A 20,075-nucleotide genomic window follows, 5' to 3' on the forward strand; every position below is an offset into this window, starting at 1 on the left:
TTCTCTGCTCATTCAAATGCCAGTTCACGGCACTTAACTGGAGCAAGGCCATGGAACTGGTCAGCTAGTTGTTTCAAGTGTTTGGCAAGCTCCTCCTCCATCTCATCTGTGAATATTTCTATCCCTTCCAGCTTTTCTTAAGGACTTCTTTCCTTGCATGACCTCAGCAGCTGCACTCTCCATCTCTGCGAGGGGTGTTTTGCCCCTGGTTGTCTTCCTGGTGTAGTTTCTTGGCATGATGGCTTTTCTACAATGTTTATTACATAAAAATAAAACATATGTAATGTAATATTACACTAAAATATGTTTAAGACTAAACTTAACTTGTGCTTCATGTCTCACTTTACCCCACAGCCACCATTTTAGATAAAACAACATCTCTTAGCAATTCAGGCTAATCTTCAGCTAGCATCAATCACATGGTTGTATATGTTGGAAGTTCATCAACATGTATGATATTAGTTCTTCTACCTGAATCAATTTGTTTTGACACAACACTTGATTAAGTTCAAAGCAAGAACATTTTCTTTTACATGCAAAAAAAAAAATTTGTGTGAAAAAACATACTTACCACAGCACCAGCACAAACTACCCCTTCATGGCAAGGGGGGAATGGGAGGGGCTTGAAAACATAATGGTCGCATGACCTAAAAATGTGTTCCGTCGCCTAGATACAGGGGGTGTCTCACTTTACCCGATGTCTCACATTACCCCGCTCTCCCCTATGCCGCTCTGCTGCCAGTCGGTTGTCCATGTCAGCGTTTGGTTACATGTGGTATAAACTGGCCCTTAATGTGCACATGCTCATATCTACAATAGGAAAACCTGGGTTCACTTATCGAGTTGATGAACAGCACTGTGTGACTGCTTATACTGAATGCGTTTGTTTGGTTAAGTTAAGCCCGATAACTGAAAGATATTTGGGTTGTTGACTTCGCCTCATAGTCCCGGCCCCTGCAGCTTCTTTCATGTCTAAAGGCAGCTAAACCACGCTTGTGGGGAAATGATTTCCTCGTTCAATCCAAAAGTCACGTTTTTATCATCTTTGCAGGTTTGCTGTGCTCAGGCCAGTCTAGCAACTGTAAAGTCATCACGTTGAAGAGGGGAAGGAAGTTGAACACTGAGATGTCGTAGTAGGTAGTTTTATATGGGTCACAGTAGAACGGATGAATGAAGAGACTTGGAAGAAGAGATGAGACTCCATGATGGCAAAGCCATTATGATGATGGCTAAAGTACAATAGTAATACAGTGAGGTCTGTCTCACTGTACTGGGATCTCCTATCGGTGTCCTGTTTTCAGGATCTGGCCCTCGGATTGTGACTAGCCTGTGCCCACACATGTATAATAATTACTACTTTGCCAGAAAGGAGAAGAAAAACGAGGCTGTAAAAACACTAATGACATGTTATGGCTATCTGGAAATACGGAACAGTTAAGTGCTGAGCTGTGAGCTGCCTGCTCCATTAAAACTGACACCTGACCTGGTGGGTTTCACAGGTATTTTGAGAATTCTGTTCTCTTCAGCAGGCAGCTTAAGACTCCTCAGAGTGTAACATTCCACACCATTTGAAACAATCCACAATACTCAACAGCTTTATAGTCTGTGCGGCTTCATGGGATGTTGAAAGAAACAGAAATGTCCACACAGGCTCATAATGTGTAAAACACCTGAGCTGTAATGAGAGAAGCAGAAGGCCACTCTCTGACTTCCTGACATCATTAGTGAAAAGGGCCAGAAAAACACTGCCCCTCATTTCCTAACATTTGCCTCACCTCCAAAAAAGGCTCCCACCAGATCATACGCATGTTTGTGGCTTTTGGACAGCAGCTTGCATGGCAGTATATCACTTATACAGTGGTTAGGTTGATGCTAATTCATTCCATATGAGCCAAATTCCTGGACACGTTGTAAAGAAAGGTCACCCACACAGTCAGGTAATATTTTTGGTATCAAGGAAGAAACATATTTTTAATAATAGATTTAACTCATAGAACAGAATGAGTATAATTTTTCTTGAAGATTTGTGAAGATATGGAAACACGGTTATCACAGCAAATCTGAGAAAATGGGAAAATGTACAAACTGCTGAGGGGTGAATCTTTGGAAAAGTAGATATAAGGAGATATATCAACAACTGTGTCTTCTATACCAATGCAACCGGAAATATGTTTTGGGGTAAAATATGTTTTCTGCAATGACATGGATGTTATTAATTTACATATTTGACACATATTTGACATAATATTTGATCTTACATTAAAATACCAGCTTGTAGTGACTGCAGCATTATTTTATGATTATATTTTTGTTTATTTTGGAACTCACATTACTCGGTTTAATGTAAATGAACAAATTAAGTTACTGCAAACTTTGTCTGTGTGAAACCAGACCATTATTTTTCTGTAACCAAAGAGCTTTGATTATACCTAAACCTCCATCTTCTTGGAAATCCACCGCTGTCACAAAATAGGATGCCACATTCATTAAAGAATATGTTTTCTCTGAACATAATACAACCAGTTATCACATTTCAATCAAGAGAGACTTCAACTGTAGAATAATCAAAATTTGAATTATAAAAAAAGAACGATGTGATAACAATTGGGTTTGTTTGGTGCCGAGACCACGCATGATGCCATTAAGGTTGAAAGGGGGTGTGGCAGCATAGTATAGGACTCCTCCCCCTAGGGGCCTAGACTCTGGTGCTGGTTGATGGGACCTACAAAGTGTTGCAAATATGCAGGGCTCAATCAGGATACTGTATATATAGACTTAAGGTGAATGGGGAGGAGTAGGATCACAGCCAATCACTGAAATGATGACTGACAGCAACAGATTTAGAGTTTGAATGATTGAGATCATAGCAAAATGCGACATTTGGATTATCATAAACATCTAATCAGCTTATTAGAAAAGGCGAGTTGAGTGAAAGAGAATTGTAAATGAATAAGCCATGCAAAGTCTTCCTGACTGAATTTATGATAATCTTCATTTTCCTACTAAATGTATTTGCTGTGCAGAAACACCATTTCTAGGTTATAGGTTATCAGAGATTCATCAAAATACGCCCTTGCAGTTTAACTTTGTTTCCTCTCAGCTCACAGCTCAACTGTGCTCTTAACTGTGTATCAAAGAACAGGACACTGTGTAGAAACATGTGTCCAACAGAAACTGTTACTCATTTGTGATGCAGATGGAAAGCTATTTGCCAAATTTGTCGTTCTTTACTTTCTGTCTGAAGAACAAATAATAGAAAATGATGAGTGATTCTGTCCATCTGTGTACAGCTTTAAAAGCAACCTGCTATGTTTTTTACAAATTTAAATGTCCTGTGTCTTATTCATCATCCACAGTCTCTATGTACTACATTCCCTTTTTGTTTTGAGGCAGTTTATACCTGCACATTCACAGAGAGTCTGGCTAAGGACCCAAAGTACATCTTTGACCATTGATCTTCAGCTCTTGTCATTTGTCAGCACATTGCAGTTTATCAGGAAATCTGGCGGCGGATCAAGGATTTTTTCTAAACCAGGGGCCATAAATGGGCATAAATTTACAGATAAGGGCCTATTATAAGTCTAACATCCATGTACAATTCCTGATTCAATAAGTTGCACATATTATGTCATTCCTTGTTTCCTGTTAGTTTTAAAGCTTTGAGCAAAGCCACACATCTTTGAATATTCCCTTTTTGGAAAAAAATGAATGCGCATAGTGAATTTAATTTTTTTTTTCTTGTAAGTAGGGGAACTAGTTTATAAAAATATTTCTGACAGGACAGGGGCACTTCAGGGGCCACTGCCCCCCCTAGCCCAGCCCCTGAGGAACTCATACAGGTTTTATTTTTTTCTCTGAATTAAATATTTCCTTTAATCCCCAAAACATTTTTTACTCTTCAATTCCTATGTTTGGATTTCACCAGAGCCGGTGTTTCATTACAACATTACAACAAAAACAAGCTCAGAGACCGAACTTTCATAACACTGCAATTGATCTTACTGATATTGAATTATTCTCGTCTGGTGAAAGAACCGCGCATACTGACAAAATGCTGGTTTTCCTCTTCTTCCCTCTTCATCTTCAGGTGCTGTTACCTCCGTATGATGACAGCGTCAGTGTCCCTCCCAAGCAGGCTCCTCCACCCTACCCCACTGCTAGAGCATGAAAGCATTCCCCAGGATGCGGCTGAACGCACCCTGTCGCTCATAAAATCCCAGAAAATCTTATGAACCACACTGCCTCTCCATTGTACAGTGGAGCTACGCAAACATTACAGTACACCTCACACATGCACGCAAAAGATCATGTCACACACATTATGCACACACCACTACCTTACTCTAACCTCTCGTCCCTTCCTGTTATTTGTTGTTAAACTCATAATCGTCCTGTAACTCTTCCCTGTATTTTTTCTGTCTCTGTGTTATTCCAGATATATTGTTGGTGAGGTGACATATAAATAGAACTAGAAAGCTTGATAGATTCCATATATTTTCGTTAGATGTATTTATGCTCTGTGTGTTTCTGTCATAGTATTTTGATATTCATATTGAATTTAAGCACTGATGCAAAAATGATGGTAGTAATGTGTCATGAGTCATCATATGTGTCCTGTTTGTCTTGCCTCTGCTTGTGATCAGGGTGGAATTGCCTTCATTCATTACTTTCTCTCTGATGGGTGCACTTAACAGAGCCATGTGTCCCCTGGACTGAAAGTTTCCCTAAGTAATGCAACTACCTGTAATCTGATGGGACCTTAGAGCAACCTAGTGTATATCAAACATATCACCTTCTCCTACTGTTGTATTCAAATGCTGACACAATTGTCTTCGGTTAGAAAAGGGTTGGGTTGTGCTGGTTGACGTCCTAACTCATAAAATGTAAACTGTGTGTTTCTACTGAAAGTCTAGAGCTGTTATTTATTGATTTTGACAGTGCAGATATAGCACTGATCTGGAATCAGTTTGCTCTTTGAAGTCACTATGAATGAGTTGCTCACTGGAACCTGTTGCTGTAACTCAAGATCAGGCTTTGCTGCATATACTCAGGAGCTCGGTAACTATGGACCCTGGTTGTGTTTTTTCAATTAAGCCAACGGGAGCGTCTGTGTAAACATGTGAGTCTGTTCCACCAGATGCAGTGATATTGGCAAGCTGCACCGTGGACGCAAAATGTCCTGTGAGGACACACAAGTCAAACTTATGGACTGCTGCTAGATGAAAAATAAAGATGTGACATGTATTTGTCTATTAAAAGCTAATCTCACCAACTACGGTTTGTGTTTTATTCTGAAGGTGACACTTGTGAATCGAAAATAACTTTGTGGTGACGCCAATGTCATAAAGCAAATTATTAAACTTGCACCTAACACAACTGACACATAGAAGGAAAAGGTTTCTCCTCCCTGCCCCTGGAAAGTATTTCTAAGAGGTGTATAAATGTGTTTAATGAGTGGCGAGTGGGCGCCCCCACAATGGGTGAGTTTGTAATGATCGTACTTGCTGTGTATTTCCATAACTTGCTGCTTCAGAGCTCCTTGTCTGGGGAGATCAAGAGTTTGTCCAAGCATCACTTGTGAATTTACAACATCTTTAACTTTGATCTGCAGGACAAGATTGATTAAAAGTTTTAAAACTTTCAACCTATATTTTTCCTCAGATTCCTTAGTTAATTATCAAGATGAAATGTATATTACAATATTTTACACTCCACTTTATATAAATCTGAAATGGTTAAGACTCCACCTAATTCACGTGTGAAATGTTTTAGATTCCACCTTACATACATGTGAAATGTTTGTTTAAGTCTCAACTTTATATAAAAATACTCACTTTAAATATAAATTTGAAATGTTTTTGAAGGTGTAAAACTTTGGGGTTTAGTTCCAGCTACATTATATCTGCTAGTAAAAGTTTCTGAATGAAATCAAAAGAGTTACTGTTTTACCAAACATGTGCGCTGAACTAGAGGTGTCTCTGTGGTTAACGTCAGAGGGGGAGTAACAGAGAAGCAGAGAGAGGATGGAATAAAGAGCAGAGCATGCACAGATACTAAAAGACAGGTTTTACAGAGCATGTTTACAGTTTGGAGCAACAGGACAGATTTTTTCAGCTCGGCTATTGTTGGGATTTCTTGGAAGCCTCTGATTGCAGGAATTTGAGAAATAATTATTATTCATTGGAAAAAGTAAGTCGATTATGAATTTTTTTGAAAGTATGAGTCAGTTGTAATAATGGAACACTGAGGACTTTGAATGCATATTTTTATATGTTTCCTAAAAAGTTAATGCTCAGAAGAGGAATCAGCAAATGTCACCTGTTCTGTATTTACTTAAGATCTAGGTTAGGAAACAACTGTGCCTCATGAGAAGCCATCAAAAAGGGGATGTGCAAAGCAGAGATCAGGGACCATGGAACACAGTGAGGTACATGCTGTTTTTATATTTCGTAGTAAGCGCACTACTTTGGCTTTCATTCAGAATGAAATGTGAGAGTAATCACTTAAACATTTCAGTTTCTCTCTCTCTCACACCCACACACACACACACACACAGAACCTTTATTCCAAAGAAAATATAATAAAAACTTCATGTTTCTGTGCTTCCCTTGGCCTTGATGTACCAGGTGTTACTCATACTGATTCTTTATTATAGAATTAATGTTTGGGAAAGTATTTTATTTCAAACTACTAAATGTATAAAATGAATGTCAGTGTCGGACAGAGTTGAGGGAAGTAAGGATACTGCAGGATTACAGCATGTGTGGGGCACTACACGTTGACTACTCTAATGAAGAAAACAGTGTAAGACCTGTGTCAGACAGACACTAAACAGATGTGAGGTCAGAGGTGAAAAGCTCCGTGTGGGATGCAACATGGATACGTGACCCCCTGCACGTCTCAGGTCAGCAGCTACCATATACGTATCAGCGAGGGACTGGTCGTCCACCAGAGCTGCAAACAAATTGACCCCTTGGTCAGTGTCATCATCCTGGACAAAGCTGATGGAGATGTTCAGAGCCTCTTCATCTCATTCTTATCATCTACAGGTTGCCTCAGAACTTAGACTCCTCCTGTATGACTAATGCCACGTCGTTGTGTTTTTTAATGTGGATCTATTTGCTATTTCTGCACTGATCACAAACATGTTTCAGACAGCAAGCAGTCTGGATATTAATGGCTCACTTGGGGACTGGAAAGGGAAACAGTCTGTGAAATCTGAAGCTGAGCAGGTCAAATATGCAAGAGGTGAAAATTCTTCCTATTTATACCCCTCTTGGTCAGTAACGTAGCAATTCACTATTACACTTACTCACACAGGGACACTACGTGATTTTTTCCTACACCAAGGGGGTTATGTTTTCAGCCCTGTATGATTATTTTTGTGTCGATAAGCAGAATCTCAAAAACAACAGCTATAATTCCCATTTCATAGAGCATAACTCTAATGTTATCCACAGGCTGCAGTAATATAATGAGCTTCCCTATGAGGCCGTTAGAAAAGCATTTTACATTTTTATCTAAGTGATTCTTTCGTTAAAATTGGAAATAAAATGTCCTTTAAAAGACATTGTTTATTTAAGTGATGAAGTTGAACTTGAATAGAAAGTATCCAAGACCAAGGTTAGAACACATCTGTTTATTTTACATTAGAAATGTTAGTTTTGTAAGATTTTCTCTCTGCTCATCTCTCTCTGGTTTAAAAAGTGTGGAAAAAAGTTGGGATTAAACAAAACATGAGTCATAAAGTGATGTTGGGTATTTATTTTTAAATCTGATCAAATCTGTCCTGATGACACAGATTACCTGTAAATGTAGGATGTCTCCCCCCCCCCCCCCCCCCTAGACTTTTCTGGAGCTCAAGATTTACAGATTTTTAATCCCCCCAAAATGTCTTAACACATTACTATCTTATTACGTGTCCTGATGAGAACAAAGAGAAGAGAGCACATTTCTCCAGTATTAGCATCGCTACACTGGCTTCCAGTTAAATCTAGAATAGAATTTAAAATTCTTCTCCTCACCTTCAAGGCCCTTAATAATATAGCGCCTTTTTACCTCAAAGAGCTGTTAGTACCTTATAAACCCACTAGAGCACTCCGCTCCCAGAATTCAAGCCTACTTGTTGTCCCTAAAGTCTCTAAAAGTAGCCAGAGCTTTCAGCCATCAAGCCCCTCGGCTGTGGAATCATCTACCACTTTCAGTTCGGGAGGCAGATACCATCTTTTCATTTAAGAGTAGGCTCAAAACCTTCCTTTTTGATAAAGCTTATAGTTAGAGCTAATTAGTGCGGAGGAACGTAACTTTTTCTATTTTATGACACATGACACACGGAGCTTCTCTTTCCAGCTTCTCCTTCCTCTTCTCCATCCCTATCCCCCTTCCCCGGAATCCCTTTGTTTTATCACCCGCAGATCCAGGGCCTCTGTGGCCGCACCATGGATTGTGGTTTGTGGATCGCGCACTGGGGGTCGCGGTGTTGGATCCAGTGTGGCGGATTCTGAGTTATGTGGGCTGATCGTGGTGCTGGTGGCGGACCCTGTGTCGCGTTGGCATGGGCGGTGGACCTGGGCGGTGGACCAGGACCGTGGTGGTGGCTCGTGATGGGTCCTGGTGGGCGGCGGTGGACGGTGACTGAGGACTGGAGTGGCGTTTGGTCTGGATGGTGGATCGTGGTCTAGATGGTTGCTGACCATGGACTGTGATTGCAGCGGGACTGCTTGGCATGTCATGTTGGGGTTGTCCTTCGGGATGTCTACCCTCATCAAATGCTGCTAGAGACTTTAATCTTTAATCTTGAAGACTTTAATCTTGATGATGTTTTCCTGCACGTGGCATCTATTGCACTTCTGTCCGTCCTGGGAGAGGGATCCCTCACATGTGGCTCTCTCTGAGGTTTCTACGTATTTTTACCCTGTTAAAAGGGTTTTTAGTAGTTTTTCCTTACTTTTGCTGAGGGTTAAGGACAGAGGATGTCACACCCTGTTAAAGCCCTATGAGATGAATTGTAATTTGTGAATACGGGCTATACAAATAAAATTTGATTGATTGATTGATTATTAATCATCCAAACTTGGAAAAACCTTTTTCATTAGAATTGACCAAAACTAAGTTATGTATTTGAGGGCGGCTGTGGCTGAGGGGTAGCGTGGTTGTCCTCCAACCTGAAGGTCAGCAGTTCGATCCCCAGTCTGACCTATCTGCATTCCGAAGTGTCCTTGGGCATGATGCTGAACCCTGAATGGCCCCCCATAGAATAACAAAGTGCTGCAAATAGATGAACTGTATGAATGTGTGTGTGAATGGGTGAATGTAGAACTGTACTGTAAAGAGCTTTGAGTGGTCATCAAGACTAGAAAAGCGCTTTATAAATACAAAACCAAAACCATTTACAACTTGATGTGATGTGCCTTGGACTTTAACTGTGCACTTGCAAAAACGATTAGATGAGAGTTACACACATCTATTTTTAATTATCACAATTTTATAATTTTATATAATATAATAATTTCGCAATTAGGAAGTTATAGCTACATGAATTAATGCAAATAATCAGTGGTTAAGAGTCTGTAAAATGTCCTTGGAACCCAGATAGTTGTTCTCTAAAACTATTAGACAGGATCGTATCAGCTCTTGTGTTTGTGTCTTTATCTCTCTATAAACACTGCAGTTGTCACCTCTTGTCAGAATGAGGATCCTGGCCCTCGGCCTCGTCTGCCTGTTTTGCTGTAATGCAGTTCGGGTTGAGAGGCGTCGTCCCAGACCAATCATGTCCAGAAGGAAGAATGAGACTGATGTCCAAAGCAAAGCAGCACGTGAGTCATTAGTAAAATTTATGTTTGTTTCATCCTCAATTTCTGTCACAAAGTCAAATAGGTCTTTAAATCTGGTTTAGATTACGGCTTGAAGTTGCTTAATCACAATGTTCCTCCATGTCTTTCATCACAGAGAACTCTTGCAAGGCCATCCCACTGGATTTTGTCTTTGTCATCGACAGCTCCAGAAGCATCCGTCCCAACGACTATGAGAAGGTCAAAACCTTCATCATCAACGTGATTCAGTTCCTCACGATTGGCCCTGATGCGACACGGGTTGGTCTGCTTCAGTATGGCAGCGTGGTCCAGCCTGAGTTCTCCCTCAACAACTACACCAATAAGGCGGAAGTGGAGCAGGCAGTGAGGAACATGGAGCACCTTGCCTCAGGGACTATGACCGGTCTGGCCATCCAGTACACCATGGAAACTGCCTTCACAGAGGAAGAGGGAGCACGGCCGACAAACCTGCACATCCCACGAATTGCTATGATTGTGACTGATGGGAGGCCACAGGACACGGTAGAGGAGCCTGCAGCTCAGGCGAGGCAGGTTGGCATCCAGATCTTTGCTATCGGAGTGGGCAGGGTGGATATGAACACCCTGAAGGCCATAGGGAGCGAGCCTCACTCTGAGCATGTTCACCTGGTGGCCAACTTCAGCCAGATAGAAACCCTCATCTCTGTGTTCCAGTCCAAACTGTGTGGAGGTGACGAATCCCACCTACTTCTCTTTTCAATAATTTATGAAAGCATGTGCAAATCCATGAGTTTGAGTCTATGTGTCACGTATATCCCTGCATGCATTAGTTTCAGAGATGTGTGAGGTTGTGGACCATCAGTGCCAACATATCTGTGTGAGCAGCCCTGCTTCGTACCGGTGCCAGTGCAGGGAAGGGTTCATCCTAAACCCTGATGGAAAGACATGTACAGGTGAAGGAACTGTTTTTTAATTTAAAGGGGACTCTTTTTTTTTGTTTACTCACTCACGTCAACAAAGCAGCTTCACTTTCCTAGACAATATACTGAAGGGCTGATTAATGGAATTTCCAACATTACAAGCCCTCTTGTAACTCTATTTTGAAATGGTTCATTTAAGGTAAGAGAAATTGAAAGTCTCCATTAGAGTGTCACCAAGGAGGGTTTATTTTAACCCCTGGCTGTTTGTGTTTGTTTTGTTTGTTTCTTTGTTTCTTTGTAAGCAAGATAAAAAAAAAACGATTTCCACAAAGGGTGTAGATCTGGATCAGGGCAGGGTTTAAGGATTTTTTTTATCAGTTTCTTTTACATTACATTACATAGAGATTTCAAAATTTCAAAATGAAGCCGTTTCACTGATATCTATGGGTGTGTGTTTTGGTGCAGCAGCAGACACAGTTAGAGCTGGAAAACATGGTGGAGCAAAAGAGCTAAAGAGACAAACACTTCTCTCAGCAGATGCTGGAGACTAAAACAGAACTGAAAGTAGCATGAATACTTCTCTGTATGTAGTGGACTTGTGAACAATTAGTTTGCTGATAGGTTAGCCACTTAACAGATGATAATCAATATATCAGTGTCTTGTTTACGGCTTGTTTTGCCTGACAAATCAGGAGTTGTTGCAGTTTTGATTCCTGTGTAGATGGAGGATTTCTCTCCATGTTGTCAATTTGGTGGATCAGCTGTGAACACATCTGTACTCACCTGCCTGATGACTACGAGTGCCACTGTCGGCCAGGTTATCAACTCAACATAGACCTAGACATGTAAAAATACATCTCTTACTTTACCGGGCACTTTTTCCATCTTTCTTCATCTTGATTTCTTTAGTCCTACCAATTATCTGTATATTGTATTTGAATATGATTGACTCTAAAGCCCTATAAGCCCTAAATAACCATAACAAAATGATATCCAGTTGCATAGACATGACAATATTTTCAGCTTCATTCAATCAGAGTCTTTAAATTCCTTGAACCAGACCGACTGAGAATTTTCTAATTTTGAAAACAGACCAGCCATACAAATAATAATAATCTTATATTATATTATAATCATTTTAGTTTTTATATAATATTGTATTCCCTCAGTAGATGTTCACCACCTCAATGTGGAAAATATGAGACTTTTAAGTCTTTGCTGAATAAGCAATGGTGCGTTAGGATAAATATGGGCAACATGTGTCATTTTGATGGGCATCCAATTTGAAGTCAGCATTCCTCTTACTAGAAAGGAACCTCCACCCACGGCTGGAAAACGTGTCTTTTGCTCCTCTGGAGGACATTAACAGAGATTAAGTGGGGGAGTTTTCCTGAAGGAAGTGTGCTTTTGCAATCATCAGGGTGGATGGTGAAACGTGGAGGTGTATCCAGGGTGTCATAGTATCTCCAAATCAAAACAAGTACAAAGTTTTGATCTTGGGTTCCAACACTGCTACTTTACCATAGTGAACATTGATTTTGAGTTGAAGGATGATTTATATTGGTCTTTTGTACCAATAGCACTAGAAGTAGAGCAATGAGATGAGTCTCCCTTTGGAAATAAACCACTGGGACCAGGGGAGCTGTGACTGTAAGTATGTGTCAGTCCTACATCTTCATGGATATGAGTGGGGGTAAATGACTGCAGTAAATGACTTTGTCTTGCAGCAATCAGGTAAAAGTGACTAAAAAACAGCCACATACAGCATCAGCAGACCAACGAGGAGCAGGTTGACACAAGGCAAATGAAGACTACAAATGAAGTCTGACTTATTTGAGTCCCCACAGAAACTTACAATCTCTCTGCTCTTTTCTGTTTATATCTAATGGCATTCAGAAATTGATCACTGTGCTGACGGCACCCATGGCTGTGAGCAGGAGTTTATTAACACCAACGACTCCTGTGTGTGTAAATGCAGAAAAGGCTACACACTCAACCCTGACGGAAAAACTTGCAAGAGTAAGTGTCAGATGCATTTTTTCCACAACTTACGCTATATTTGAAAAATTAACTTCAATATTTTCTTTATACATTTAAAGAAAGACAGCACTTTAAACAAAGATGAGTTATTAATGTGTAAAGCTGTCCAGATGTGTATCTATTGTAGATGGCCTTGTTATCCTACTTTAGTATAAGTTTTCTACAATTTGTCTCGGAAGTAGAGAAATAGTGCAATGTGGTAGTGGAGGGGGCATATTGTTGATTTGTCAGGAGTTAGATCTTGATTCATGTAAAACAAAGCAACAATCTCTCTGCTCGTCTCTAATTTTGTTTGTTTTGTCCATTGTCCCCCAGAGATTGATCACTGTGCTGATGGTTCTCATGGCTGTGAACAGGAATTTGAAAATAAAGACGACTCATGTGTGTGCAAATGCAGACAAGGCTACACACTCAGGACTGATGGGAAAACATGCAAGAGTAAGAATCCAAATGCTTCTCTCCTTGTTTTGCTGTAATGAGAGACAGATTTGCATCAGAATCTCAGTGTAAGACAGCAGCTCTACCACAATGATGTCTTATTGATTTATAAATATGCTCAAAATTTATATCTGATGTAGATTTCCTTGATCCTATGTTGCGTTAGTCGAAGAACAATTTGAATTTGGGGTTGAATCCAAATGTCCAACATGACAAAAAAATGTTATAACTATTTTTCAACTAAATTCTAATAATTATTTAAATTTGATAATTAGCTAGTCACTCTATTGGCTTAAATGTTGGTCATGATCAGATACCAGCCTGATCATTATATATTTGTCTGGGGTTAAATCTTTCTTTTATGATGAATGGGCTGTTTTTGTATAGTGCTCCAGTTTTATTGACTGTAAATGCTTTACAGTACAAGCCACATTCACCCATTCATAGCACTATTATATGCTGCACTACAATATTTACTATTTACACACTGTCGGCATATTCGTCATATATTTATGATCAATATCTTGACCAATGAACTTTCATGAGGCAGACTTGATCAAATCACAGACCTGGTGAGTGGACGACCTGCCTCCTGAGCAACAGTCTCTGACAGATTGGAATGAAACCTACAACCAGCAAGTTGATGCTGCTAAGAAGAAATATAATTTTTTTATAAATGTAATTTTGCATCGACATAACATCATAAAGGTTATTTATCATGCCAGTCGATGCAAAACATTTCTCACCAGCCATGAGGGGTTGAAATGTGTTTTTACACATCACAGTAGGAAGATCTTTTGTTAAACGTTATAACTGTGGAATAACTTCTGGGAGTGATCAGCAACTTCATCAGGGTTCATCCTCTATGGATAATGAATGTACTCATAAATGTTGCAAAATCTGTTCCAGTTGTAGAATCTAATGGAGGCTACAAATTTGCTGATGATGATAATGTGGTGGTGAAGGTCACTTGCTTTTTGAGATATCTCACTGTGGACCGGAGTTTTGTCTGGACAGATGAAGACCCATCCACAATATACTCACAAAATATAAAATACCTTTTCTGTAGTTGTTTTTAAGTATTTATATAGCACTTCTCTAATCTTGATGAGCTCTCAAAGGGCTTTACAGTACAGTTTATTCCCACACAAATGAAAACAGTGCATCGATTGGCAGCACTTTTTTAATGAGGGGAAATCCGGGGTATCTTGCCCAAGGACACTTCGGCATGCAGATTGGGAAGAGGGGGATCAGACCGCCTATCTTCTGGTTGTAGGAGGAACATGCTACACATTCCACCTCTTCAGCCACAGCCGCCTACTAATGTGTTTTTGACTGATGCTGTTCAGATGATATGATACATTCAATCACCACTGGTGATAAATCCTTTGTGTAGGTCACACTGGCAAGCAGTTTAGCGATGTTTTTCATTTTCTCCGTAATTACTCCTCATCTGACTATACTCCCTGCAGATACTGATCACTGTGCTTATGGGAAACATGGCTGTGAGCACGACTTCATGAACACTGAAGATTCATGTGTGTGTAAATGCAGAGAAGGATACACACTGCGACCTGATGGCAAAACATGTCAGAGTGAGTCCAAGTAAACTGCACATAAAAGATATTTCATGTTAGCATATTTATTTGCAATATTACAATTTAATTCTACCAATAAGTCTACATATACATACAAGTTATCCTACATCTATATGTATACATATACATATATAAGTACATACAAATAGACTGACTGGCTTGATTATACATTTAACCTTCTAAAAAAGACAGAAACATATTTCAGAAGTTAAACTTCCATCTGCATGTTTTCAAATGTTGCTCTGAATGTTTCTCCGCCCTGCTGCACTATTTATATGTTACATCATTTAAATGAATTTGTTATCCAGTCAGTGGGTCGGTGTTATCCCCAGCCCTCACTAAAACGACACAAACTTAGCCTTTTCCTAGATGAATGGAATATTCTGTGTTCACCATGATGAATGTCTTCAATTTGATAATGTTGAAAAAGGATGACGTAAAATAACAAACAACAAACTGCAAAAAAATATATAATTTTTATAGTTTTAATTCATTTTAATGATAACAACACCCTTAATTTCTTTTATAAATGTCTGTGTCTCTGTTAAATTAAACTAATAGGTCTGGATCTATGTCAGACTGTGGACCATGGCTGTGAACATCAGTGTGTCAGCACCACTGACTCTTGCGTCTGCAGATGTTTTGAAGGATATATCTTGGCTGAGGATGGGAAGAGCTGTAAAAGTATGATCTTAAACGCCTTTAATACAGACCATCATCTTCAAATGTTCACTTATGTACTGATAAATTAACCATACTTTTTTTATATCTGTGTGTCTGACAGAGCCAGAGTGTGGCCATGGAGTCATGGATCTGGTTTTTGTGATCGATGGCTCGAAGAGTCTGGGCCCTGCCAACTTCGAGCTTGTGAAACACTTTGTAAACGGCATTGTGGACTCGCTGGACATTTCCAAGACAGGCACACACGTCGGCCTTCTTCAGTATTCCACCAAAGTCTGCACCCAGTTCACCCTGGGCCAGTACACCACAGCGCAGGACGTCAAACAGGCTGTGGCCCGGATGCAGTACATGGGGAGAGGTTCTATGACGGGCTCAGCCCTACGTCACATGTTTGAGTTCAGCTTTTCAGTCAAAGAGGGTGCCAGGCCAAACACTCCACGTGTCACTGTTGTGTTCACTGATGGGAGATCACAGGATGATGTCTCTGAATGGGCGACTAAAGCAAAGAACTCTGGTTAGTTTTACATTGGAAACTTGACAATTTGTGGCGTTACAAATTTTAATTAAATTAACTTTGCTCCTATGGCCATTTGCTGCTCATCATGTTTTCTTTTACTTCCAGGGATCACCATGTATGCCTTGGGTGTTGGAAAAGCCATTGAGCAGGAGCTGAGAGAAATAGCCTCTGAGCCTGATGAAAAGCATTTTTACTATGCAGAGGATTTTGAAAAGATGGGAGAAATTAAAAAGAAGCTCAAATCCAGGATATGTAAAGGTACACACACACAGCTAAGGTATCTGAACTACTCTGTCAAACCATGAGTCAATCAATTAAAAATGTATTTGTTTAGCACATATTCACAAATCACGATTTGGGGTTTACAAGGTGCAACATAATAGCTCCTTAATCCTCGACTTCAGTAAGGAAAAATAACCCCAAAAAACCACAGTGCTCTACTAACCAAAAATCAGCTATTTTAACACAACAGGCTACAAAATGTTCGCCAACATCCCTGCTCAGTATTCTTGAGCTTTAAGTTGAGTAGATAATGGTGAATCACTGCCACCTGCTGTGTGTTCATAGTATAATGCACTTACTATATCTCTCCAAGCTTCACTGCATTGGGGGAGGAAAAGGGTAAGAGAGTGAAGGTGAGACAAGAGAAACTGATTCAAGGACAAGAAGATTTTTCATCTTGTTTATTTTCCCCCCACAGACAAACCAGCTGATGAAAACATGTGCCAGTGTGAGAACGTGATCATGTTTCAAAACCAGGTCACTGAGAAGCTGAAGAACCTATTCCAGAATAATATCCTTTTCTTCATAATTATACAAACATTCATCATAGGTTTTATGGTAAGTTTCTGGGGTATATTCTAATTAGAGGAGCATTCTAAATAAAGTTTGTGTATCTGCCTTTAAAAAGACACACCAGGGACACAGGAGACACATTAGCACTTTTGGTTGTTTCACAAACACTGCAACTCCAGAAGTGCAAAAAAGACTCATGTGTCACTCGTAATACATAATGGAATCATGATCTATAGTATTAACAGACAAACACTGTACAATTATGACTGTTGTCTGATGAATTTAGAAGAAAACAGGACAGAGCTTTAAAGGAATAGTTCAACTTAAAATTCACTCATTCTCTACTCACCCCTATACTACGGTGGCCCTGAGAGCTCAACGAACAGCAACTTAAGAAAACACATGCAAGTTGACAAAACACAAGCAAAGTAAGAAAACATCTTCATCAATTTCACAACACAACACAACACATTACAGAAACGCGCAGCAAATAAACAAACGCGCTGCAAATAGACAAACGCGCTGCAAACAGACAAACGCGCAGCAAATAGACAAACGCGCAGCAAGTAGAGGAGAAAACACAACGGAAGTGTTTCCAGAGGACAGCTAAAAGTGATGGACACTGCTGCCACAAAGACGTCCAATACACCATACAAATTCGGTTCCACACAGGGTTCGGCTACCCGCCGCTCTGGAGCCAAATGCGGCTCTTCAGCCCACCTGCAGTGGCTGTACAGTTCAGTGGTGTTCATATGTTTAGCAAACGCTGAACTTAACGAATCAGTTTTCATATTATTAACGTGAACGTTACGAAGAACGTGAGTGAACGTCACTTAAATTTTTTTTAATCATCATCGTATCAGGCCTACATGAAATACCAGGAGCGGGCGAGTGTGTGTGTGTGTGTGTGTGTGTGTGTGTGTGTGTGTGCGTGTAGCGAGCGCTCCGGTCCCGGGCATAGACTGTATATAGGTCCCGGGTCCCGGGGCTCCGACCCCGCCCACTCGCTCTTTTGATAGTAAAGGTTTCCTACCCCTGCACACTATGGACAATATATTGCCTCACAAACAGAGGCAATATATTGTCTCTAGATCGGACCATCTTCCGTGATCAGATAGGTCTCTCCGAGTGAGTGGGCGGGGTCGGAACGCCGGGACACACGTACACACACACACACATTCGCCCGCTCCTGGTATTTCATGATGGCCTGATACGGTGATGATTTAAAACATTTACGTGACGTTCACTTACGTTCATCGTTACGTTCACGTTAATAATATGAAAACTGATTCGTTAAGTTCAGCGTTCGCGAAACAATTGCACAACACTGAACTGTACAGCCACTGCAGAGGGGCTGAAGAGCCGCGGGTGGCCGAACCCTTTGTGGAACCGAATTTGTATGGTGTATTGGACATTTTTGTGGCAGCAGTGTCCATCACTTTTAGCTGTCCTCTGGAAACACTTCCGTTGTGTTTTCTCCTCTACTTGCTGCGCGTTTGTCTATTTGCTGCGCGTTTCTCTATTTGCAGCGCGTTTGTCTATTTGCAGCACGTTGGTCTATTTGCTGCGCGTTTCTGTAATGTGTTGTGTTGTGTTGTGAAATTGATGAAGATGTTTTCTTACTTTGCTTGTGTTTTGTCAACTTGCATGTGTTTTCTTAAGTTGCTGTTCGTTGAGCTCTCAGGGCCACCGTACTACGCCGATCAAGGAGTGGGTGAAGTGTTTGAGTCCACAAAAAACTTCTGGAGCTTCAGAGGTAAACAGCGTAGTAGCCAGGTACCAGCTGAATCTAATACAAATGAAGATAATAGTGAGGATTATTGGGTTTGTGGACACTTGGATGACACCACAGGAGCAGTATGGAGGCATGTTGTATGTTTTTTCTGTAGTTTTTTTTTTACAACTGAAGATAGCTAAATAATATCTTCAGTTGTATTGGATTTGGCTGCTACTCTGTTTACCCCTGAAACTCCAGAATTGTTTTGTGGATTCAAACACTTCACCCACTCCATTTATATAGGTGAAGGGATAATAAAACAACATGTATGAAGCTATAAACTAAGCTCCCTCATAAATGCTGATGGGTTGGTTCTGACTAAACACAACACCTACAGTATAATAACAACAGCCAATGGGCTCCAATGCAATTACAAGTTGTGCATTTGTTATCATACTTAAGTATAAGTACAAAAGTATTGACAACAACATAGGTACAGGTTTAACATTAAATGGCACCTGAGACTATTATATTTTACAGTATACAGTATATTAAGCTCAAGCTTCTTACTTTGCATACAGATAGCTAGTTAAGTCAAGTTGTAAAATGTGGAGTAAATTTGGATTAAACTATTTGCGAAATTTTAATACTATGAAAATGTATTCAATTCAATAATCGAAAAATGTATTTGTCTCTGACACAGGTTATCTGAAACATTTGGGCCCAAAGTAAACCCTGTTTGGAACTAGTATTGTAACATAACAAAATAGATTGTACACACAATGGTAATCTGAAAAGTAATGTAGAGGAGTCTATTTGTCTCTGAAATGTTCAAATATAAAGGAAGTCATATATACACCAGAACACAGGTAGAAAATATTACTATATTATTAAGATTAATAATGCTAAAAATTATAAGAAGTGACTATATATATAATGATAATATAAAATAGAAGAATCAGCTTTGGCAACACCAACTGAATCCTCGTTTTTTTATTTTGTGATGGTTTAAACATAAAGTCTTAGAAACTTATGTACGTATGTTGTGTCTTCATTTGGATCTGTGTCTTTCCTTAACCTGCCTACTTGAGACCATGTCCGAAAAGCTGGAGAAACTGGAGAATCAAGTTGTGCACAAATAAAAGGCTGAGACTCATCCATCAGCATCTTCAGGATCCCTTGAATCCTGATCAGCAAGTTACACAAATGCAATGCTTTCTGCAGAAGCTATTTAAACACTCTTGTATGCAACACAATGTATTCTGTGTGTTTTTGGTCTGTAATAGTCTTTATTGTATTATGCCAAGTCAATTATTAACTCTCTGAAACTGAAAAGTGACAAATAAACACTCATCATGTTTTTATTAGGTTTTGTGATGATGTCTATTGGGGACTTATTGTCACAGAAAGTACAGAATGTACTAAAAGCTGCCTTGTCAATATTTAAACAGCATACCTTCAGTGACTCCAAAAATAGAGTCAGTAGAGAGGGAATGCCTTGTTAATGTGTTTCTCGAAAGTCAGAGGGGACACTCCTATAAAGGGGAGGACACACTTCATGCACATGTTTGTCTCCTC

General features: G+C 39.9%; 2 protein-coding genes across 2 annotated transcripts in view; both read left to right on the forward strand.

The window, feature by feature from the left end:
• Positions 1–4,168, forward strand: part of LOC128449582 (lysosomal-associated transmembrane protein 4B) — a 29,260-nt gene extending 25,092 nt beyond the window's left edge. The window contains exon 7 of the mRNA XM_053432832.1: positions 4,088–4,168. Coding sequence (XP_053288807.1) covers positions 4,088–4,168 — 81 coding nt within the window. The remainder of the gene's footprint in view (positions 1–4,087) is intronic.
• A 5,520-nt stretch (positions 4,169–9,688) lies between these two features.
• LOC128449607 (matrilin-2) lies at positions 9,689–19,639 on the forward strand. Its single transcript, XM_053432866.1, has 10 exons — positions 9,689–9,815; positions 9,949–10,521; positions 10,622–10,744; positions 12,608–12,730; positions 14,662–14,784; positions 15,349–15,471; positions 15,572–15,982; positions 16,091–16,243; positions 16,686–16,778; positions 19,584–19,639. Exons 1-10 carry the CDS (start codon positions 9,689–9,691, stop codon positions 19,637–19,639), a joined length of 1,905 nt encoding a protein of 634 aa, XP_053288841.1.
• The last annotated feature ends 436 nt before the right edge of the window (positions 19,640–20,075 follow it).

This window comes from Pleuronectes platessa, chromosome 10 (assembly GCF_947347685.1).
Source record: "Pleuronectes platessa chromosome 10, fPlePla1.1, whole genome shotgun sequence".
Taxonomy (NCBI): domain Eukaryota; kingdom Metazoa; phylum Chordata; class Actinopteri; order Pleuronectiformes; family Pleuronectidae; genus Pleuronectes; species Pleuronectes platessa.